The 23,117-nt window shown below is 50.0% G+C and overlaps 2 protein-coding genes across 4 annotated transcripts; one reads left to right on the top strand and one right to left on the bottom strand.

Moving 5' to 3' along the window:
• The first annotated feature begins 1,249 nt into the window (after window positions 1-1,249).
• On the top strand, window positions 1,250-10,277 carry Ccdc9b (coiled-coil domain containing 9B). 3 transcript variants are annotated; one of them, XM_026390224.2, is made up of 11 exons: window positions 1,250-1,376; window positions 2,169-2,282; window positions 2,581-2,688; window positions 3,239-3,388; window positions 3,479-3,604; window positions 4,241-4,440; window positions 4,731-4,789; window positions 5,333-5,386; window positions 5,483-5,573; window positions 6,137-6,179; window positions 6,263-10,277. In XM_026390224.2, exons 1-11 carry the CDS (start codon window positions 1,365-1,367, stop codon window positions 6,803-6,805), a joined length of 1,500 nt encoding a protein of 499 aa, XP_026246009.2. In that variant the 5' UTR covers window positions 1,250-1,364; the 3' UTR covers window positions 6,806-10,277. The 3 variants fall into 3 exon arrangements, with proteins under 3 accessions (XP_026246009.2, XP_077655542.1, XP_077655543.1); XM_077799416.1 differs by lacking the exon at window positions 4,731-4,789 and having other exon boundaries at window positions 4,241-4,397; XM_077799417.1 differs by lacking the exon at window positions 1,250-1,376 and having other exon boundaries at window positions 2,191-2,271.
• Window positions 10,278-12,528: 2,251 nt separating this feature from the next.
• On the bottom strand, window positions 12,529-17,997 carry Inafm2 (InaF motif containing 2). Its single transcript, XM_026391976.2, has one exon. The coding sequence runs from the start codon at window positions 17,837-17,839 to the stop codon at window positions 17,378-17,380; it is 462 nt and encodes a 153-aa protein (XP_026247761.1). The 5' UTR covers window positions 17,840-17,997; the 3' UTR covers window positions 12,529-17,377.
• Window positions 17,998-23,117: the final 5,120 nt, after the last annotated feature.

The following is a 23,117-nucleotide window of genomic DNA, read 5'->3' as shown; positions in this document are numbered from 1 at the left end:
CTGAGTCTGACTCAGTGGGAACATCCGGCAGGAAAGAAGGAAGAACACAGTGGCATTTGCAAGCAGGATGGGAACTCTGGGGCTGCAGGGATGGGGTGGGGCCAGGGGTGAAGGCCTGAACAGGAAAGGGGCTGAGCGTGATGGAGAAGGGGGTGGGTTGAAAGTGTAGTTCCAGGGGAGGAGAGGTGGGCCTCTAGCTGCCTGGGCTGATCTGGGAGGAGAAAGAAGGCAATGGTGCTTTTTGATCCAGACTCAGAAGGGACAAGTTGTGGTGAGAGGTTAGGGAAACTGAGGCCTGGTCAAACAGGAATGTGGGGAATACTGAGGTTTCTGACACTCACTCCAGGGCCTGGGTATTAGTGCCTTGTAACTACTGATACTGAATGAGATGCCAGGCACTCCTAAGACAGAGAGAGCATCCACCCCTCCCCCAGCACCTCAAGCCTTGGGCCTCTGAGGTCCCAGGATGGGACTGCTCATCAGGCTGGTCCCTGGGCAGAGACACTGGCTTAGGTGTATGAGGATGATTTAGGAGAGGTTTTCCTCAGAAGGCCTTTGTTCTCCTTTGGAGTTTGAGAGGCTGAAATGGTCAGCATCGGAGAGCAAGGCCAGGAAGAACCCAGTGTGAGGAACTGGAGAAAGGAAGGCTAAGGGCCTTGGAGAAAGGCTTGGCTTTTCATACAGAAGCTTGCCAAGAGTAGCTTTTCTGGGAAATACAGAGAAGACAATGTTCAATCTAAAGGGACCAATGACTAGTGGTAGCATTTTAGGTATGTGTAGTACGTGCTGGCCTAGGTGCTTGATCATTTTGAGTGATGAGAGACAGGGGAGGCATCGTAATGAGGGGGGTGCGCGGGGTGGGGGGGGCTCAGATCACAGAGCTGGATGGACTGGGCTGTGTCCCGTAGGCCTCTTTTACTAATGTGAGGCACAAAGGCCTCTGCTATCTACCTGTCTTGTCCACAGTGGGGTCCAGGATGGGGTCCTGTTGGAGCATAGGACCTTGGGTGAAGGCAGGTCCTGGGGGACAAGGCCTCCTGTGTGGGCTCGACCCACCAGAAAGAAGTCTCCGCCAGTCTGTCTGGGGACACTGGGGCAGGGCGGGGAGAGGTGCTGGGCAGGACCAGCTGGCTGCCAGTGCCCTGGTCCTCGCCCTCTGAGAGGGGAAGGGTGGGGGTGGCGGCTGCAGTGTTCCTGGCTGGGAGCCCAGAGGAGTCTTTTGTAATCACAACATGATCTCGTGTGCTGAGCAGCGAAGCCGGCAGGGAGAGGCCGGCAGAGGCCCGGCTCCGGTGGCTCCAGCTTCCCTCCTGCCCTGGTTCCCCCGGGGCTGTTCTGGAATTCTCTTGGTGCTCGCTGTTGCCATGCACTCAGCTGTGAGTGGCACCTTGCCTTTGGCGGGGGGCTTCTTGGGGCTGGGGAGGGCTGAGATACCAGGTAGCTACATTCCAGGGACAGCTGGGTCTGGGAGGAAGAGGACTGAATTGAGGCGGGTAGCGGGCTGGCCAGGGGCACTGGCTACAAACAGAGACCCCGCAGCCAGGCAAGGAGGGACCCAGGATCTCAATGCAGGGACATGGTTTGCCCTGGAGGGCTCCCTGGCCGAGGCTAAAACATAGATACCCATTTTTGCCTTGTCTGCCAGTGGCTCAGGCCTGGAGGGCTGGGCCCGTGGGAGCGGTTCTTTCCTGCGGGTTGGGGTTAGGTCCAGAGAGTGGGGTCCAGAGCCTGAGAGCCCAGGACCAAGCTAGAAGACCCTTTTTATCTGTGGTTTGGGATTGGAAGGCAAACAGCTCCCCCCTCGACCTCCCAAATCTCCTGGCAGCTTCCCAGTCACGGCAGGTTCCACTGCCAGAGCCATTTATAACTCCTATTCCAGGCGCTGCTCGGCAGTGAGCTCCCTGGAGAGCCAGGGGGAGGGGCAGCTGCTGCTGGGCACTGTGGTCATGAGTATTAGACCCTCACCTGTACCCTGGAGGAACTGGGATGGAGGCTTGGGGACTTCTATGGACCACCTTCCTAACTCCAACCCTCATGTGTGGCCTGAACTATGAGTCTGGGGCCTGGTTCCCAGGTCGTTAGAATAAGGCTGATTGGGTAAATGTGAAAGGTGGGGTACAGGTGGGGTAGGCCCAGCAGTCAGGAGCTGGGTTCCCTGCCCTCTGTAGGGGCCTCACAGAACTGAATCCCTGATGAGCAAGCAAGAAGAGAAGGATGCTGAGCTGGATCGCAGGATAGTTGCCCTGCGCAAGAAGAATCAAGCCTTATTACGTAGGTACCAGGTGAGTGGGCTGCGACAGGGCTGAGAGGACCAATTTGGCTGGTGCCCCTGGCTGACCAAAAGGTGGCTACCTGCATGACGGGCTCTCCCTGCAGGCTGGAATGTGTCTCTAGACCCAGGACCAGGGTTGGGGTGAACATGTTCCCTCTCAGAGGCTTGGTCAGGGTCTCAGGCACTTGTGATGTGCTGTCTCTGCCCCCTGGTGTCCCCCTGGTGTCTCTTCGTGTAGGCCTGTCAGCATCTGTGTCTCTGTGCATCTGGGGGGCAGTGGCCTGTGTTGACCCCTGGCCCTCCCACAGGAGATCCAGGAAGACCGTCGGCAGGCTGAGCAGGGGGGTATGGCTGTGACCACACCAGAGCTCCTCCGACCTGATGGCCTCACCGTCACCATCAGCCAGATTCCTGGTGTAAGCACACCCTGGAGATAGGGCAGGATGGCAAGGAAGGAAGTCCAGCCCATGTCAGGGGAGGACAACTGCCTCTGGCCCTCTTCTCCTATTTACCATTCTGGATTCACCCATTAACTCCTCATGCAGTCCAGGTCAAAGCTAAAAGAACACCTAATAGAAGTCTCCCTATAGCCTTTCCCATCCCCACAGCCTGCATCTTTGCCTTAAGCACAGGCTTCTGCTAATCCCCAGAGCCAGGTCTAAAAACCCTGCAGGAAGTGGGGGACAGAGAAGTTGGGGTTGAAAGCCAGGAACAGTTTCTAAAGGACAAAGCTGCATTGTCTGAGAGCTCTGGATTTCCCAGCTCAAAGATGACGGGCCATTGTGGCATCTTGAGCCTTGGGTGGCCCTGGGCCCTGGATAACCTAATGCTGTTGGCATGTGAACTCCCCATAGAACCAGCTTCTCTGGGCATTCCAGGGAGGGCCCAGGCTAGAACTCAAGCCTAGGAAATACCTAAAGAGCCCAGCACCCAGGTCCTGCCCAGCACTGCTCATGTGGCCTGCAGGAAAAGCGGGTGGTCAGCAGAAACTGGGCAAGGAGCCCCCTCAAACCTGGAGTGGCCCATGAGATGCTTGAGGATGAAGATGATGGGGACCAAACTTTCTGTTTGGGGGAACGAGTGGAGCTGGCCGTGACAATGGAAAATAAAGCCAAGGTGAGCAGGTGTGGGGAGCATCCAGACCTCAGAGTAGGGGCAGTCTCCTGTCCCTGGCCCTGCCATGCTGTCCATCTTCACCTTCTCCAGGCCAAACGGATCGTAAGTGAAAAGCCTGCCAGAACAAGGAACCAGGGGACAGATCAGCCACTTGGAGCAAGCCAGGGCCACAGCCCCTCCATGCAGATAGCCACCAGCTCAGATTCTTCACGGAAGGTACATTTTCAAGAAAGGATGGGGTCATGAATGTAACAGTCCCCACTTGGGGGAGGCAAAGAAGCTGAGTCAGACTCCCATCAGCAGGATATGACCTAGGTAGCACCTGTGAGAATTTCTGCCCCTCCATCCTTTCTGTGGCCAGTTTCTACTTTTGGTGGATTTTGGGGGAGAGACAGTTGAAGCCAGAGATCCAGCCCCCTCCCTATCTAGCCTGGCTGGTGGCAGCAGGTGGGGAGGGTGTGGAAGACTGGCCATGTGCCAGCCATGACCTCTAGGTGGCAGCAGCCCCTAGTCCTCGTTCTTGCTCAGAGCCTCTGGATGTCCCTCCCACCCTGGGTCACTCTACACACCTCTGCAAGGACCCTGTGTATGGGTGCTGTTGTTAGCCTCATTTTGTAGATGAGGATATGATACACAGAGAGGTTTAGTTACTTTCCCCAAACTCACATCTAACAAGTGGATGGAAATCATGGCCACGGCACATTAGTAGAGATGGAACAAATCTAATTTTTACATGGGAACGTGGAAACCTTGAGAAAAGAGTGGGTTAGTGGACCCTCCAGACAACCACTTCAATCTTTTTCCTGCTTCTTCCCCACCCCACTTCTGGGGCTGAGTGTCTTCTCCTTTCAGGGTGCTCGTGAACCCCGGAGTCCTGGCGTGGTCCCAGGCCTAGCTCCCAGAAGGCCAGTGGGGGAGCCCCCAGAGGTGGGCTGGGACTATGCACAGTGGAAGCAGGAGCGGGAGCAGATTGACCTGGCGCGCCTTGCCCGGCACAGAGATGCACAGGGTGACTGGCGCCGCCCGTGGGACCTGGACAAGACCAAGCCCACGTGGGTGGCAGGGCTGCAAATCTTGCTGGGCTGACATGCTAATGGAGCTGGGGTAGGGCTACGTGTGGGTGCTGCTTGGAGGGAGAGATCCTGCTTGGGCCCTCTGGTAAGGCCCTGGGCTCAGGGCTTATGTGGGTACTGGGTGCCCCCGCCTCTCTCTTTGGCCCATCATCTCCCTGCTGCCTTCAGTTCTGGGGCTGGGGCTGGGGGAGGCTGTGTTAGTATGGGGCCTGAAGCAACTTCTGTCCACCCAGCCACCAGCAACCTGACTCCCTCCTCTGTCTACACAGGCTACAGGACTGCAGCAAGCCTAGGGACGAGGGCTCGGCCAGGGCGGGAGGCAGAAGGGGTGAGCCAACCCCACCTCATCCCCTGCACCTTGGCATTTCTCACTCTCCTCCTTTTCTCTGTTTCTTGGTTTCCTACTTCTTTTCAGAGCTGAAAGGAAGCATGGGAGGATATCTTCTTCCTCTCTTGCACCATCAGACCTCCTCGACTGTCCTCTGAGTCCACAGCTTTGCTGGTTCTGGCCTCAAAGTCCCCTGGAGGAGGTTTCGTGGAAGCTTGCCTCCAATGGGGTCTTTCAAGGCCTCAGTCTATACTGGGTGAAAGTCCGACTGGTCCTCCCCTGGCCTATTGCAGAAACAGCCTGTGGGTTTCTGGTGCCCTCATGCTATGTACAAGGAGGCTGGGGCCCCAAAAGGCCAATCAGGTCATCTAGCCAGGAAGTGGCAAAACTAGCACAGGAGGCCAGGTGGGGGCTTTTCTGGGGAAGTAGAAAACCCACAACTGGATCAGGACTGGTAACTTCCTGGTACTAGAAGAACTGGTGTTTCTGCTTTTGATCATTAATCGCCCCACCCTTTCCCCCATTTCCTTTGTCCCTCTTTAGGACCCAGGACCCACTGGAAGATACAGCCCCCACCATTGCCACCTGATGGAAAAGGTGAGTTGGGGGAGAAGAAGCAGGATCCCATCAGCTGGTGAGATACCAACTGCTTCAGCCTTCTTCTTTCCTTAATTTGTGGACCATCTCCTGCAGGTCGGGGTGGACAGCTTGGCAGACCCTCGGTGGCGATAGCCACAGTCAGCAAAGCCCGAGGAACAGAAAGGCTGACTGGCAGAGCCCGAAGGTAATAGGTAGCAGGGGACAAAAATCAAAGCAGGCATCTAGTTGTCCTGACTTCTTGGACAGGGCTGGATCCAGGTGCCTGTTCTGTCCCCTGGGCCCCTGCCTCCTTGCTGGCTGCTGTTGCTGCAGGTTAATGAGATACCAGGAGAGACCAGCAGCAGAGGCAGCAGGAACAGAGCCTGGCGCTCAGGGAGGCCACAGTAATTACAGCAGCTCCCTTCCCCTGGGAAGTGAGGAGTGCCTTTCTCAGGCAGTGCAGGCAGGGACATGCCTGGAGTCCCCATAGGAACTCAAGGTGTGCAACTAAGGTACAGCAGGCTTGGCCATAAACAGCAGCTGGGGACCCAGGATGGGGCCAAGGTGGGTAGCATTTAGGGGAAATGGTTGGAGTTGGGGAACAAAGCCAAACTGGGAGGGAAGCATTCTGGAATTTTATTCTGGGTCTGATTTTTCTCTGAGAACCTTGGGCTTTAGCTTCTCCCTGGGGGACATGGGCACTGGCTGGGGTGATGTGAAATGGGGTAAGGGTTGGCATAGGGCCTGCCACATGCTCTGTTCCTACAGGTGGGACATGAAGGAAGATAAAGAGGAGCTGCAGAGTCATGAAGTGGGTACTTGGAGATTGGATGGGGTGGGCTGGGGATATGATCCCTGAGGTTGCCAGCCAGCCAGGCTATTCTCTTGTTTCAGGGAAGCCAGAGCCCCAGAAAAACATCCAGTGCAGAGGAGGAGCGTGAACAGAAGCAGAGCAAGACAGAGCCAGGCCGACTAGAGAGGATTCCTGCAACTAGCCCAACCCTGCCATCCCCAGAGGGGCCACAAGGGGACTCAGCAGCCTCCACAGCCAGTTCAGTCCCTTACTCTCCGGAAGAAACTGACTTGGCTCCCCTTGACCTCTCTCTAGGAGGAGCCAGCAGTCCTGGGCCTGGAGAGAGCATTTGTATGCTCAGTCCAAGGCCTGAGGCCCAGAAGAGTTCTGTGTCCTGGCCAGATGGCTCTGAGCAGCAGCCCCTGGGATGGAATGCCCAGCAGTCTGGGCTAGATGTCCAGACTTGCTCTGAGCCACAGAAAGGAACCGGGGTTTTAGAGCCCAGAGAGGACAAGTCTAGCAAGGCAGGGGCCCAACAGAGACTGGTATCAAGAAGCAGGGCCCCCAGAGGAACAGGTCAAAGGGGGAGAGGCTCAGGTGTGAGGAGTAGGACAGGAGGTCCTGGCCCTTCAGGAAGATGCTGAGCATAGTGCATGGGAGATGGGGAGCCAGGCTGGGGAGAAGAGGAGGGAAGAACTCAGTTGAGAGTCTTCTGCATGATGGGCATCTGATTGCCAGTGAGCTTGTGCCAGTCTGACTGAGCAGTGTGGCAAACTCTGTGGCAGGGCCATCTTATGAGGGCAAGGAGTTGCCTCCTCCCTGCATAGGATGTACACATCTCTGTGCAGTTTTCATGTACAGGCACAACCCCTGGTGTATTCCTAAGCTGGTGCCTGGTGTCTAAAGCTGGTATCACTGACCTGGGCCTACTTCTGCCCAAGCCACAAGTCTTTCCTACCTTTGCAAGACAGCAAAGCTTAGTAGCACTCAGCAATGGACTCTCCTACTCCCCATTGTCCCCTGGGGCCTGGCTGCTCTCTCCAGCTGCAGGTTTTTGTCTCTTCAGGTCCAGGTAGCCTCAAAACTGTCACAGCCAACTCAGGCTCAAGCCCTTTCCCATACCCCTGCCTTTCACCCAGGTGACCCAAGTCCCAGACCCCTGGGATGGCCAAACCAGGGGAATCTTGCCAGCCTCCTGTTTCTCCTGGAAAGGAGGATGAGATCCAGAAAGAGGGAGGTCTTGCCGCTGACAGGGATTGGATTGGGAAGAGAAAGGAAGGTGTCTGAAAAGGTCTTCTCTCTGCAGTGAAATGGGCTGGGCAGGGGGACCATCTCCTGTGCCCACAGCAGGTGGGAGAGCTCACTAGCAGGCATGCCCCTCTTCAACACCCAGGTCAGACATCCCATGCACTCTGAATGGAGGCAAGGGCCTGGCCCTGCACCTTGGGGTCCTTTCCTGCCTTCTCTTTCTTTTTCTCTTCCCCCAACCTCTCCACACCAAGGCCATGGACTCAGAGACTTGAAAGACAGAACACAATTCCAGCTAAGTACGGACATTAGGACTTGTCTTTCTGACTTAATCTCCATTCCTACCCTTCCCTGGAGGCCCACGTCTGGTGAATTATCCAGGCTCTGCACAAGCTGTGGCTTCCTTTCAATTCAGTGAACATTTCCTGAGCACCCTCTACCAGTAATCTACCCGGTGGGCGACAGTGACTCTGCAACTCAGTCATCCAGCAGCTCTAGGCTGAACAGCGGGAGCTGTTCTTGGCTGTAGGTGCCTGACAGTGCTGGGGGCAGAATGGTGGTAGGAGCCCAAAGAGAACCATTGCATCTATGCTTGGCTGAGGCAGGTGTTCCTCTCTTTTTTTTATGTGACACATGCCATTTATTCCTGAGTTCGTGCCTGGATCTCACCATGGCCCCTTCTGCTTCCTTCCTCTCTGACCCTACATGGTTATTCCTTTCTGGAGGGTTGTGGGCCTCTCATTGCCTTCTGAGGCTCTAGGGAGACTCCTGATCATATCCAAGGTGACTCCACCATTATATGTGAGGCCTGAACTGGGGGGGTCCTAGCTCAGGCTTCCTCACTAGCTCTTGGCTTCACTCCCAGCCCGCCTACTCAGAAAGGGGTATCTCTTCCTGTTTAGAAAACTCTTCTCACACTCTCATATGAAAAGTCATGCAGATTCTAATGTCAGGTCTGGGGAAAACCTGAGAGCTTGCACCTCTCATAGGCCCCAGGTGAGGCCTCTGCTGTTGGCTCCTGAACTGTACCTTTTAAGTGTCAAGGGTCTGGACTATAAAATATGTTGAGGACTGGGGGCCAAGGCCACCTCTAGATTCTAAGAATGGGTTACTGGCTTTGTAGGGATTGGGGGAATGCTACCCTTACCAGGTGGAAGGGGCTTCCTGGCTTCAGAGTACAGTGGGAAACAGAGGCTCCTGGGAAGATACTTTAGAGGGCAGTGTCAACTCCCTGGTACACCAAGAAGCAGCTGGTCAGGAATGTGATGGGATGAAGCTGGTGAAAGCGTTGGTGTGGGGTTGATCAATGGAAGTTTAAAAAGGCTTGGAAACATTCCTATGCATGTGGGGTGTACCTGGGCCAAGGGTGAAGAATCCAAACTCAAGTTTTCCTCTTGCTTTCCTAGTCACAATTATATGACTTTGGAGTGTGGCACAAGTCCTGGAGCCCATGACTCCCAGAGAATGGGACTTGGGTAGAGCAGGTTTAGGCACAGCCCTTGAATTCAGATGTCTGAAAACTATTGCAATCAAGAATTTGATTTCTGGACTGAGGATGTAGCTCAGGGATAGAGCATATGTTTAACATACATAGAACCCTGTGTTCAACCCCCAACACAACAGAGAGAGAGAGAGAGAGAGAGAGAGAGAGAGAGAATTCAAGAAAGAGAATTTGAATTCTAAGAATCACAATTTGTTCCCAAGCACCAATACTTGTACAGATATGCCTTCAGTTCAGGTTATAGACCAAAGCATGTTTGACCATGGGATGAGGATGTTGAAATTGGGCAGAGTTCTGGTTCAGTTATAAAGGTTCCTAAGCAGGAGAGAAAGCTGGGCAGATGGGCTATGAGGACATGAGGCAGAATTCTCTCCACAGGGTAATGTCCAGAAAGCTGTTAGGAGGAAGAATGTCCTAAGGGTAAGAGAAAATAGATACTAGTGTTAGATATCTTCATCTAGAAGGTAGTAGTACAGGCAAAAATTACTGAACTTTTCCTGAAACGGGAATTCTCTTCTTTGTGACAAATGAAGTCACAGTTATAGCGGCCACCCCTCTTGCTCTAGGATAGAACCAGCTATGGAGCAGGAGAGAAGTGTAGTTAGGCAGGAGAGAAGTGTAGTTAGGCAGCCCGCCATAGCCCTCAAGGCCTTGGAGAGCTGACAGTATCCTTTCCTAGCTTCTTTGTTTAATGGCTTGGCTGATGGAGCCTTCGTTTGGGATGCTCTTTTCCTCTCCAACCACCAGACAAGACTACTCTTCAAAAGTGAAAGTCCATCAGAGTCTAGGGATGTGGCTCAGTGATAAGAGTGCTTGCTTAGCATGCTTGAGGCCATGGATTCAACCTCCAGCACTACAAAAAAGAAAAAAGGTTATCAGGAACCCAGGGTTATAGTGCTGGAGGAGTTGAGCAAGGAGGATACACAGAAGTGAGAAGGAGCCAGCAGGGAGAGTTCTCAAAACAAGGAGAGGAGGAGAGGCCAAGGCCTTTTTGTCTGGGGCCCATCTCACTTTGACAAAAGGGGAATACAATAGACCAGACTTCGAGAAAGGTACATGTTTTGATGACAAGCAGTGTGGTGGAGTGGAACAAACACAGGCCTTGACCTGCAATAGATTGAATCTGAACCCTAGGCCTGTCATCTGTCAGATGGGTGACCTTGGCCAATTGTAACTTCTAAAAGCCTCAGTCTCCTTATCTGAAAAATGAGACTAGTAATATCCACCTTGAAGGATTGTTGAGAAAATTAAAGATAAGAGCATGCAAAATATACCTGGCATGCAGGAGCGACTCAAGTAGCAGTGGCCTGGCACATAGGAGACACGCAGTGAATTTGCTGAATAAACAAAATGGCTATTTGGTGTAATCTCTGCCTACTTTGTTCTCTCTTTCCTCTAACTTTCTCTTTTACCTTCCTCCTCACTGGGAACCAATGGATTCTCAGGCAAATGAGGCATGGCTTGTAACATTTATCCAGTCCTCCAGGACGGTTTTTTTTTTTTTAATTTTTTAATCCCCTGGGTTGTCTGGTGGAGTTAAAAGCCTCACCAAAAGTCCCTGCTTTTACAGAGTCCTTTGTCCTCATGGACTAGCTCTATCAGTTTCCCCCTTAACTCTGCACATAAGCTCTCTGGCCTACAATAGTTTCTCTGCTGTTTATATTAGGAACAACTTCATAAATTCATATCACAGTTTTAATTTCTTTAATATTTTCCCCAGAAACTAACCCCCTTGGGGAGTGTGTTCTGTGCCTCACAGAGTTAAAACTCGCCACCCAAAGGAGCAGTATGACTTCATTTTCTTATGGTCAAGGAACAGGTAATTGGGGATCTTTGGAAGCAGGAGATTCCCAGCTATCTAACAAGATGCAAGTCTGGGAGGTCTGATCACCTGTCAACTCCACACCTGACTGTGTCCTCAGGGTCAGGAACAGGAGGAAAGATGATACTAGACCTCATTAAAACAATAACAATAAAAATAAGGAAATGGCAAAATCTCCACATGGCTGTTTTTTTTCTTTTGTAGATTAAATTGGGGGTGGGGGTTGGGGGGGGCAAGGTAATAGGAAAAACTAAAGACACTATTTTACTTCTGTCTCATATGTCATTTATCAGTGTCTACAGATTCTGCCAGCATCTCTTTCTGCACCAGGATTAGTTATCAGGGTTTATGAGGAAAGGCTGATGGATGACCACTCCTCCCTGCAGGGGTGAACTCAGGGCTGGGAAAGGCAATGAGAGGAGCCAGCAGAAAGCATGGGGCGAAGCTGCTTTCTCTCAACAAGTCTGCTGAGCCTACGTCACAGCTCTCATTAAGCATCCACTTGACGCCAGGGAAGTGAAATAGCACAGACCTGGCACAGAAAGGACAAATGTGGCACCCACTGCTCCTTTTAAGGACTGGCTGGAAAAGCGGCAGGCCCCAGAGCAGGAGGTGAGGCAAACACATCAGTACCTTTGAGGGAGAGGGAGGAGGACTCTGCCTCCTTCTTAACAAGCTCTCCAGGGCAAGTTCTCCTGCAACTGTCAAAAAATAATGGAAAGTGTAGGCTCTTTTCCCTTTCCTTACAAACTCCAGGGATACAATATTTCCTCTTCCCCCAGCAGGGCAACTGGCTTCAACAAAGCAAGGTCATAAGTCACACTGATGAACAGCTGTCAAAATAGAAATATCCTAACCCTAAGCTACAGACTCAGAGGAAAAGACTGGGATAGCAGTTCTCCAACTTCAGTGTGCATCAGAAACACCTAGAAGGCTGCTTAAAACAGAAGACTGGCCAGGTGCAGTGTGGCACATGTCTATAATCCCAGTGACTTGGAAGGCTGAGGCAGGAGGATCACAAGTTTGAGACCAGCCAGGGTAAAAAGTGAGACCCTGCCTGAAAATGAAAAATATCTAAAGGGTTGGGGATGCAGCTCAGTGGTAAAGTGCCCCTGGCTTTAATCTCCAGTACCAAAACAAACAAATAAAATCCAAAACACCAGAAGGCTGGGATCTACTTCCTGAGTTGCTCATTCAGTTGGTCTGGGATAGGACCTGAGGTGTCATAGTTCTACCAAGTTCTCAGGTGATGTTGTTGGTCTCAGCACTGGTGTCATGTTTACTACATACCCCTTCATATTTATTTCCATGCATCAATTTTACCCAGAAGGCCAGACATTCCTTTGAAAACTATTACATCATGTGTATACACTATTTTTTTATTCCAAAATGTCAAAGCCCTTTTACATTTCTGACTTCCTTTTGCTCTCATGAGGTTCCCTTTGGCTGGCAGAAAAGAGAAGTCAAGGGGTCTTGACAAATGCCACTGTTGAGTCCCCAGGTTTCCTATCTTGCAGTTCAGGGGTCCCATCCAAGAACACACTGCTTCCCCACTCAGGTCCTAGTGATGCCATGAGCTGCCTGCTCAAAAGATTGGCTACTCTGACTAAACACTGCTCAGGACACCAGCAGTGAGCTTAGAGGGCTGGTGGCCTCCAGGTCACAAGTCAGAGAGACATTAACTAATCAATGTGAACATTGAGGGAGCAGAGAAAGGTAAATTTAAAAGGAAATCCTTGGTGATTAACACGATTGCTTTTATTGAACCAAGTTTTTTTTTTTTTTTTTCTTTTCAGGACTCTTGTGGCTCACTTGGCAAATGTATAAACAAATAAATAGTTCTTGTTTTGATAATAGTGGTTTATGAAAAATATCTCTTAAGATATTAGTTGGAATCTTATTGTTATTTAACTGAAAACTATTGCAAAAACAGATTAGTTAAATTAAGAAAACAGGGCAGTTTAGCAAGGGAAGACACTTGTGAACATGATTATAAACTGTATGGTAATTTTCTTCACCCATCTTGTAGCTTAACCAACATTTTTAGAGCTGAATGAGGCATAGGAAATCTGGCTTGGGTAGAGTGTTCCTCACTGACCAGAGGGGTTCACATGCACAGTGTACCACATGGAGCCAGGACTATTTCTGACAGAGAATGGACAGCCTTGTAGAGTCTGGGTATGTGGCAAAGGGAAGTTTCTGTTTAATTAACTACTGGAGGGAACAAAAAGCACAACATAGGCTTTCTGGCAACCTTAAACCACAGGCTATATAGTGAAACAGATGTGACCCCAAACAAACAAACAAAAAACTGTTAACAAAGCAGCTATTTTTAGAACTCATCATTAGGACTGGGACAGAGAAAACAATGAATAGGTCACATAGCCTATATTGTGTCCATTAAGCACCACATAGAATATAACAGTAGACTTCTGGCACCAGGATAGTATAGGAAACCCAAGCCTGAGTCCATTGACTTGGAAATAAACTGAGGCCAGAGAGGTCAGCGAGGCTAAAATTTGCAGGGGTCCTCTTGCACCAGGGCTGTGGTTGGTTACACATACCCAAGTGGATTATGCCAGGGATGCCACAATGACATTAGGGCCAATACCATCCAACACAGTGATCAACCAGGTGTTCAATAAACTCTGAGTAGCTACTGTTTTGTGCTTGGAACTAAGTACTAGTGATAATAAACGAGCAAAGCCATTATAGTCCCTTCCTCCACCAAGGGAGGAGGAAAAAAAAAAAGTTCAACTGTGGCCCTTTTGTTTCTTTGTTTCTGAATTGCAATTCCAGAAATATCTCCATTCTCTGTAGACAGGAAGGGGAGGACAAATTACCCTTTTAAATAGCTGTGGTAGCCCTAAAACTTGGGACCTGACCTTTTAGTTCTCCTTAAAGAAACATGTAGGAACAAGTAGATGCTCTGCATTCAGCATTTCAAAACAGGATATAAATACTCAACTAAAAAATACACTATCTTAGAATTCCCCAGTGAAAACTGAAAAACAAGGTAGACAAAAAATCTTTCAAAACCATGGTCTCATACCATGTAGAAATCTTCAGCTACTAGGAAAACAAATATTTCTTATACTTAACACTTCAGAGAAACACTTTTTTGCACCTGAATATTGATAGAGGAAAAAAAGGTACTCTCACAAGATCAGCCCAAAGGGTTCTTTGACCCTATACCTTCTAGAACTTCCTTTTCAAAAAAGAATTCTCTCTTCTTTCAAATTTAGGCTGCCAGGCAATAAATGCACATATAAGCAAATACCTAGAAATGGTCCTAGTAGCACTAGTGCAAAGGAATAGAAGGAAAATAACCCCGTTTGCACAGATCTTTCCTTGGCTTAAAACCTAATGAACGATTTTATAGCTCATTTCTAACTCTTGCAAAGCAAAAGCTGTTCTGACCACTGCTCCCAGCCAACCAGGCCCTGTCCTAATCTGTCAGTAGACTCCTGCTGTACCTACTGCTCTCTCTGTGCCCAATGTGTGAAGCCATGTGCAGCTGCAGAAACCACATGTCACCATCTGCAGAAAGGAGGGGCTGATTCAAAAGAGCCTGGAAACTCTTTCACTCCCCTTCTGCTCTGCCTTACCAAGCCCTCTCACAGAAAGCCATTGTGTAGGCTGAAGAGGGAAATAAAGGAAGGGCGGACTTTTTCCATGCCTCCCTGCAGACTACAAGGTGATGTAAAAGCACAGTGGCTACCCCCAACAGCTCTGGTGAAGTACAGGCCTCAGGGGGCCCCACCAACACTGGCTTCTCACTCCGGATTTGTACCGGGTAGCATTGTCTAATAATGAGCTGAGCTCAATTGCTTACCATGTATTTTGCAGCATAACTAATCCCTTATATTTGTGCTTTTCACCCACATGTCTTTTTTGTTTGCTTTTAAGGGGAGGAAAATCTTACCTTTGAAGCAACCTATACCTCTCAGCCACTGGGCTCAGCGGTAGACAAAGCTCTGACCAAGTAGTGAAGCAGCATCAGTTTGTCTTTCCTAGTGTTAACACTTCCTGCCTGAGTTACCTAGGAGCTAGAGGTTTACCAGTGAGAACAGTGATGCCATCAGGCAGCTTATCCTCATCTCAGTACTGTGTCCAAAAAAATGTTTGCAATAAATTTTAATATCCATGCTTACTGGTCCTTTAGCTTTGTCAGATAGGCATCAGCTCAGAGTCCTTTTAAAGCAAAATCTTTTCATCCTTTTTAAGGTTAACAAAAGGTGGTTGAGCTAGATACCACTGTTCTTCTGACCCCATGATTGCTTCTTGACTAAGATGGATTCTGCCACCCTTCATGAATCAATTCGGTCAAGCCATTGGGCATTGAGCACAGCAAGACAATTGCTTTTTTTCTCCTAAACCTATTTATCACCACTCATCTGCCACATCTCAGATCACCTCCACTCTTTCCCACAAAGTCGATAAGAAAAATGATCGATTTACACAGGCTTAGGCAGAGTTCTTAGAATGTATTTTTGTTCACCTGAAAAATAAAACTTTTAAAAAATATACAGGACTTTTTGAGTACAGGTATATTTTGAATGGCTGAATTATAAATAACGTCTCTGGTCATGTTCACAGCTAGGGCTGGAGCAAATGTCCCAATTCCAGTGAAGGCTTTAAAGAGTCAGGAGGCCAGCTGGACCCACGAGTGGTCTCACTGGACTCTCTGATCCATCCCAAAGTGAATTTAAACAGTCCAGAAAGCAGGGTTAGGGGGACAGGGGACTAGACTCCAGATGTTCTTCTGAGAGTCCAAAAGGTTCTTGGGAATAAGAGATCAATTTACAAATTATTAAAATATAGGACTAAAAATTCACACAGTAAATATAAATTACAGGCTATTATTGAAGTTATAAAGTGGCATTTTATGTTTCTTACCCCAGTCTCTCACCAAAAATTTAAAAAAGCCTCATAGGCTTCCTAATGACTGAAGTCTTAGTTGGCTGCTAAGAAACCTCCTCTAAGCCCAGGCTGTTACCAGCAGGGAGTTACCAGCCTGCCAGTAGGCTGCAACAGCTCAGTTGCTATTTTCTTGCCCACAACAGGACATGGCTTAAAGCAAGGCTATTGTCCTGTAAACTTGGATAAACGCTAACTAGAGGGTAGGCCAGAAAAATGGAAAGACAAACTGTTTCAGGACTCAGGTGGATAAGTTTTCTTTTCTAAAGTGCCTCATTTCCCAAAAAGGAAATGCTAAGGGGTCTGATATCTTGTCACTACCCACACTCAATTGCCTAAAAGCAAGTGGCAGAAGGAAATGGAATCCAAATTGAGGAAGTATAATTCTTGCTGCCCCAGAGCTATACATGTGTCATTTCTCTGGATGTTTGTCACCTCCTCTATAAAATTATAGGCTGCATTTAAATGGGGCTTATCAGGAAAGGTAAACTAATTCAACCTTCCCATAGCTGGTCTTTTAGCTGGCTATCAAAACACAATCCTTAAACACAGTAAGTAAGCACAATCCTGAGTTTGAAGCCTACCTTTCTGATTCTGCAGTCTAACTCAAAACCAGAGAACATGATCAAAGCTCTGGTTTTACAAGATTTTGTCTCAACTGTGGAGCAGCTCTGTTGCTCAGGAAAGAGGGAAGGCAAAGGTGAACAAGACAAGATCTTGAGGAGCAGGGAAAAAAATAAATAATTAAATAAAACTCCTGACATTCTACTTACAACAACTTGTTCTTTCAAAAAGAAGGGGAGGGGAAGTTCAGGATTAAAGCACAATGGCACTGCTCTTTCCCTTCCATTGTCTCTGGCACACATCCAGATACTCAGAGCTGCAACAGGAAGCCACTTTGGTGGGGGCACTAGGGTGGGAAGAGGAGGGGATCAGTACATTCTTCACCCTCCCTAAACTGCTTCCACTTCTAAGGTTTTTTTGTCATGTCAACGGTCTAAGAATGATTATACTCTTGTGTAAGAACGCCATAAACCTATCTTTCTGAAATAGGAGGGCAACAGGGAAAGAGTGGGTGATGAAAAAAGCTGTTTGTGCCTTTCTGGCTAGGTGCACTTTGGGGGCCAGCAAATAGCCCTTGCAGGACCCCATCAGTCAGTAGCTACCCAGGGTGTGGGAGGATACATAGAATTCTATGTGATTATAGTTTCTAGTGCATATGTCAACAACTATGTACAGGGATCTATAAATTAAATGCATGTCTGGCCACTGCAACTAGGTTGACGTACCTGAGCTCCACTACTTTTGGTGCCCTCTTCCCTTTTGAGAGCTTCGGCTTATCAAAAAAGAGCCCCTACAGCTCCCTCCTTCTAGGGGTGTGGGGAAGCCCGAGTAACCCTGCATGTAGGATACACCAGAGCTAGCGGCGCAGAAGGGTTCAGTACTAGGATCTCCCCACCCTCCCCCCATCCCCCTTATGGCTCAGGGCCCTGGCGCAGCACGGGGTCCTGGGAAGATCAAACCCCGAGTCCCGGCGAATCGGCGAATCGTGGTCCATTGGCTGCGGGCCACCCATTCCCGAGGCGAGCAGGAGATCATCTGGATGAAGGGGGGCGTTCGCTTCCGTAGGGGTCACTCCCGAGGGCTCCCCGCCCTGACCTGCTGCAAAGTCCAGCCTCTGGGCTTGGGGAGGATGGTTCCCCACCGTCCCCGGCGCTGAGAGGTTCAACGACTCCCGGCCGCTGCTGCAGACTCCTCCTCATCCTCGTCAGGCCCCCGCGGCCGCTCGAGCGGCCGGGCCAGGGGGCTGTCAGCAGTGGGGTCCGGGGGTGCGAGCCGCGCCGCCTGCAGCGGGGGCGCGTCGCGCGGCGCCTCGCGGCGGGACGACCTGGTATTGTTGGGCCCTGTGGCCGCCGCCCCCGAAGTCCCGGACGGGCCGGTGGCGTTGGAGCCGCCCGGAGGCTGGCCGGCTGCTCCCCCCGAGGTCCCGGCGCCCACCGGCTGCCAGATGAGGCTGTAGTAGACGGCGAGCACGATGGCGGCCAGCGACACGGAGAGCACGTAGGCGAACACGGTGGCGAGCCGGACCCACTTCTTGTTGGTCTTGGCCGCCATCTTCGCCTTCTTGTCCCCGGTGTAGGTGGCCGGCTTGCCCCGCTCGGCCGGGGCCGCGTCGCGCTCCTTCATGGGGGGGCCCCGGCCTTTGCCCCGGTGCTCCACGGCCCCGGCTGGAGGGGGCCTGGCGGCCTGCGAGGACTGGACAGGGGGCGGCCCGGCGCCCTCGGTTCCCGGCGGCTCCGCGCTCCGCCGCCGCTCCTCACGCCGTCCGCCCGCAGCCCGCCACCGCGTCGCTGCAGCCGCCGCCGGGGCCTGGGCCAGTCACCGCCGCCAGCGCCGCCGCCGCCGCCGGCCCGTCAGCTGCTTCCCCGCCGCCGCCACAGCCACAGCCGCCACAACCGCACGGCTCCGCGTCCCCATCCGCCGCCGCCGCGCGCTCCGCCACCGCCGCCTGCCCGGCCGCCAGCCGCCCGGTCTCCAGTGGCCGCGCGGACAGCGCGCTCGGCTCCAACCCGGCTCCCCCGCCTCGCGCGCCGGCAACAGGGGGCGGGGGAGAGCGCTGCTGGGGGCTGCCTCTTAAAAGGGCGACGCTGGGGTCCGGAAACGCTGCGCGGGGAGGCGGGCTGCGGTCGGGCGCAACGATCCCCGCCTGGACGCCCAGTTAAGAGAGAATTAAGGGAGGCTGGTTCTTAAAGCAGCGACGCCGCGGCCGCCCCGCGCGGGCTGGTGCGGGGAGGACCCAAGACCGTAGCGCCTCTTTAAAAGGGGAACGACGCTGTTTGGGGCGGAGTGAGGAACTGGAAGAGGGGCGGGGAGGGGCGGTCGGAGTGCCGAACTGTCAACTCTAGCACCTCCCCGCTCCGCCCCAGGCTCCGAAGTGACAGGTGGAATAGCGGCCCGGGTTTCGGGACCCCAGGCCTCAGTCTATTCCTGCGACTCGCGGGTCACACCACTTTCGTGCTCTCGGCTGGTGCATGGCTCCACGTATCTCCGAACTGGTTTCCCAGGCCCCTTCACACCTAAAGAGCAAGATTCACGCCTGGGATAGGCAGCCAAGGAACCTGGAGCGTTCACTGAGGCCACCTCTGGTCACGTTCCTTCTCCTAGGGTCAGACTGGGCTTGGGGATCCTATTGACATCTTCCCAATTCCCTGTCCTCTTAGATGCCTCAAGCCAAGTTGCCCAGACTTCCCCAGGCCTCCAGGACTGAGTTTGTTTTCCAGATTCTCCTGCCACCCTAGTCTTGAAGTTCACTACAAGTCCCAAGTCCTGCTTTTTGGGTTTTAGACTTCCAGACTTGATTTGAACCCAAGGGGCTTCACTGAACTGATGGAGTGTGGCTTCCAGGTTTTCCCCTCCGTAATCCTCTTTTGGCCTCAGAGCCTTGGTGTTTGTCCTCCCTTTTCCTTGTCCCCTTCCAATGTGAGATTTGTCTTCCCTGGCTCCAGGCCAGGGGCCAAGCAGTGGGGGTTGTGCTTGTTCTTTGGACCCCTTGAGTGCTGACAACCCTTCTCCAAGTTGGGACTCTCATTAGCCCCTTTCTTTGTGCTTCCCTCTATCCTTCCACCTGCTTGTGTCTTTTCCTTCCCCATCCTTGTTCCCTCTCTATGAGACTTTCTAGAATTTCAGGTTCCCTCCTCCTTGAATCCTATTTCCTGTGTTCTCAGAACTGGCTGTATGGACTGCCTCCTGGATATCTGAATATATGATGGAGGCTGTGCCTGTGTGAGTGTGTATGTGAAAAAGGACTGTGGTCCTGAAGGGGGTCTGTAGAGAACCCTCACTATAGCTCCTGCAAGTGAGAGTCTGACCTGGTTTCTGACCTTGTGGGGTCCCCTCTTTCCTTCCCACTTCCCATCCTCTCCAGGAACCTTTGACTTCCAGACCCCTGAGTTTCTCTCTATTATTACTGCCCTACCACCTCCTCCCACAGAAGTCAAGCAGCTACCAGAGTTGAGTGTTCTGGTGAACTGAGCCTCTATCTGGGCCACTTGGTGAGTGCTGATGGAGGGTAGTTCTACCACTAGCAATGGACAGCTGGGTGCTATTTCAAGGAAAAACCTTTCTTTTTACTTTCTAAGAAATTTCAAGGACAATGGGAACTAGAAGTGTTTATTGCCTTCTGTGGGCTGATGGGGAGGAAATAACCCACTCCTTTCCCAACCTGCTCTCAGGTCAGCCTAAGGTGGTCTTGAAGGCAGCCTGTGCAATTAAAAATTCCTAAGTTAAAATCCATTAATTATCTCTGAAAGTTGTCCTCTCTTGTTTCCCCCTGATCTCTGGCTTTCCTGGCAGAACTGATCATACAACTATCCCAAGGTGAATTATTTTTAAAGATTCCAGGAACAGTCAATACAAAGTTTCCTTCGATCCCCTTTCTGGAATACACTCATATTGCTTCACCATATTTTTGGTACAAATTAAACTTCATTTTTCTTGCTTGGTTCCCAGCAGAGTAAGAAAACAGCATGTAACTCTACTATACTAAAGAATAATATACTTGAAGCTCTTATTCAATTCCTCTTACCCTATTCTTCTCCAAACTAAACAGTGCCAGATTCTTTAACCTGTCATCAATAAGCCCTATTTATTATCTGGATTTACATAGTGTCTTTTACCCTTGGAACTCAGAATGCTTTCAGATATAATTGAGCCTGATCTCCCTGGTGCCTGAGCCATTAAGAAACCATTAGTGGATTCCTGTTGCAGGCAACTAAATGGCCCCCTAGTGGACTGAAAGTGAATATGCTTCTCTAAGTGCCTCTCCCCCATGAAGGGTAGGCACAAATCAAGAGAATCAAGGCAACTTGGGGACAGACTGGGTCCAAAAGGCCATTTTTGTGACTACCCACACGGACCCTATAGCCTTATCCACAATATCCCCATAGAGCACTCTCCAGAATTGGCTAAATGACCATCTATATGGTGTACCTTGTTGTCTGCTCCCTGTGGCAACTGTTTCAGGACTTGGAAAGTTCTGACCAATTACAACAGCAACAAGAACCATCCCTTAGAATGTGCTAGGCACTATACCAAGACCTGCATTCCTTGTTTCATGGTCTCATAGCAATTTATCAGGTAGTTACTATTTGTCTTCATTTGGTAGAAGAAACTTTCTAAAAGGCTCAGAACTTATCCAAGATCACAGAAAATTTAAGTCTTTCTAATTCTAGGGCATTAGGTTTTTGATCCTTGCTCTACCCTGTCTAATAAGCTCAGCTGAACTTTGTCTCTGTAGTGGATGTTATGGGGTACCACCACCTAGGTTACCCTCAGCATGGAGACACTCATTCCCCCAGCTGCCAGCAGTGTCAGCTATTGATGGCTCATAGCTGAGACTGTCCCTGGAACTTTCCCTTAAGCATCAAAGGATTTGTCTTTTTCTCTTGATTTCTAAGACTAATAAATAGAGCCAAATTATAACAAAACCCTACTGGAAATGTGCAAGGTCCTGCTGGGAATGAAAAAGGCTTGTCCTAAAGTAGCTAACATGGAGTAGCGGGAGCCAGGAGAGGATGTAGAGTGTGGGCTGAACATTAAGTTGGGTTAGGGAGACTTTTCTTCTGCTATGAGAGAACACTCCTGTGAGGCAGGATTTACTACCCTGATAAGGGTCCTTGGAGACAGGAGAAAGGCAATGGCCTACCAAAGTGCCATGGAAATGCCAGAAACATGATGACAGAAGGTAGAAGAGGAGCTTGGAAAGCTCAGAGAGCAGTCATGCTATGGTGGGTATTCTGTGTACAGTGAGAAATCACTTAAGTCCTGCAGGAGAGCCCAGTGAATACTATGGTATCAAGCAACAAGGAATGACTATGAGAGGGATACCAGAATCACTGAGCAGCTCCTTGGGCTGTCCTCTGTGGGTCAGTAAGAAGCCCTTCCAGAACTGGCTTCCTGATAGCAGTGGGAATGATAGGACCATGAAATAATAGAAGCTGGATGTTTACATAGCTATTGTAATGAGCAGCAAGTTGGAGTGGCATTGGGGGGTCTTGAATAGTAGAGGTATGGAGATGACTAGCATCTCTGGAGCAATCTCTATAGGCAGCTGGTAATGGTATTGCTCAACCTATAACCTGGTTTCTCAAACATTTTGCTTTTAGGATCACTTTACACTCTTAAAAATTGAGGTCTCGGGCTGGGGTTGTGGCCTATTGTTAGAGCATGTGTGAGGCACCACATATGAATAAATGAATAAAACAAAGGTCCATCAACAATTAAAAAAATTGTTTCATGGTCTCAAAGCAATTTATCAGGTAGTTACTATTTGTCTTCATTTGGTAGAAAAAAATTGAGGTCGCCAGAACCAGTCATGAAGTTGCACCTCTGTGGTCCCAGACAACTTGGGAGATTGAGATGGAAGTATCACATCAGCCCTGGAGTTTGAGACTAGCCTGAGCAAGCCAGCAAGACCCCATCTAAAAAACAAACAAAAATTGAGGTCTACAATGAGTTTTGTTTAGGGGGATTATACCTATCAATACTTGCCATATTCAAAATAAGAGAGAAATTTGTAAAATATTAATCCATTTAAAATGATAATCTCATTACCTGTTAACAGATAACATGTTTTTATAAAAATGTATATGTTATAAAATTAAAACAATAGCACACAGACTATGAGGTTCTTGTTCTGCTCCCTGGTGGAAGTGTTCCCTTCTGAGAATCAGACTCTCTGAACCCAGAGGGCCTGGAACTATAGAAACGCAGGCAGTGATGGTAAGTGAAGTCCTTTCTATTTCCACCTCTGGTTTCCTGGACCTCAGTATTCCACCTGTTGGTACACAACATCATATAATAATTAATTAGGATGCATACTTCATCCTGGAGCCTGTTATCACATCATCTCTGAAAGTTGCTTCAGCTGTACCCCTGAAAGGCTGTTCTATTACAGCTCCATTCAGCTGTGGCTTCTGGTGGTCAAGTACACAGTAGGCCCTGAAGATCCTGATCATACATACACCCACTCTTTGCTATAAAGACTCTTAGTCTTTTTTTTTTTTTTTTTGTAGGTGCAGATGGACAGCATGCCTTTATTTTGTTTATTTTATGTGGTGCTAAGGATGGAACCCAATGCCTCACACATGCTAGGCAAGCACTTTGCCACTGAGCTTCAGCCCAGCCCCAAATTCTTAGTCTTATGCATTGTTATGTGAGATCCCATGTCAGTGAGTCAAACACTCTTTAAGCCCCCATAGAGTGACCTTTGAACAGAAAAGAAAAGACCATAGCCACAGTATATACCAGTTCAAGTAAGGATGAGTAGCACAGGTGCAATAATCTGTGTGTGTGGAGGGAGTACTAGGGATGATTTAGCCCAAGGGCACTCTACCACTGAGCTATACCCTCAGTTTTGTTTTTTTTTTTTAACATTTATTTTGAGACAACTGATAAGTTGTCCAGG

Source organism: Urocitellus parryii, chromosome 6, assembly GCF_045843805.1.
Source record: "Urocitellus parryii isolate mUroPar1 chromosome 6, mUroPar1.hap1, whole genome shotgun sequence".
Taxonomy (NCBI): Eukaryota; Metazoa; Chordata; class Mammalia; order Rodentia; family Sciuridae; genus Urocitellus; species Urocitellus parryii.
This window is presented reverse-complemented; position numbering and strand designations above follow the sequence as displayed.

Bases quoted from the DNA above. Each gene is read 5' to 3' on its own strand.
- Ccdc9b (XM_026390224.2), top strand. The intron at 4,441-4,730 runs GTGGGTGGCAGG...CTGTCTACACAG, and splicing joins CTGGACAAGACCAAGCCCAC to GCTACAGGACTGCAGCAAGC. The intron at 5,387-5,482 runs GTGAGTTGGGGG...CATCTCCTGCAG, and splicing joins ATTGCCACCTGATGGAAAAG to GTCGGGGTGGACAGCTTGGC.
- Inafm2 (XM_026391976.2), bottom strand. From the start codon at position 17,839: ATGAAGGAGCGCGACGCGGCCCCGGCCGAGCGGGGCAAGCCGGCCACC.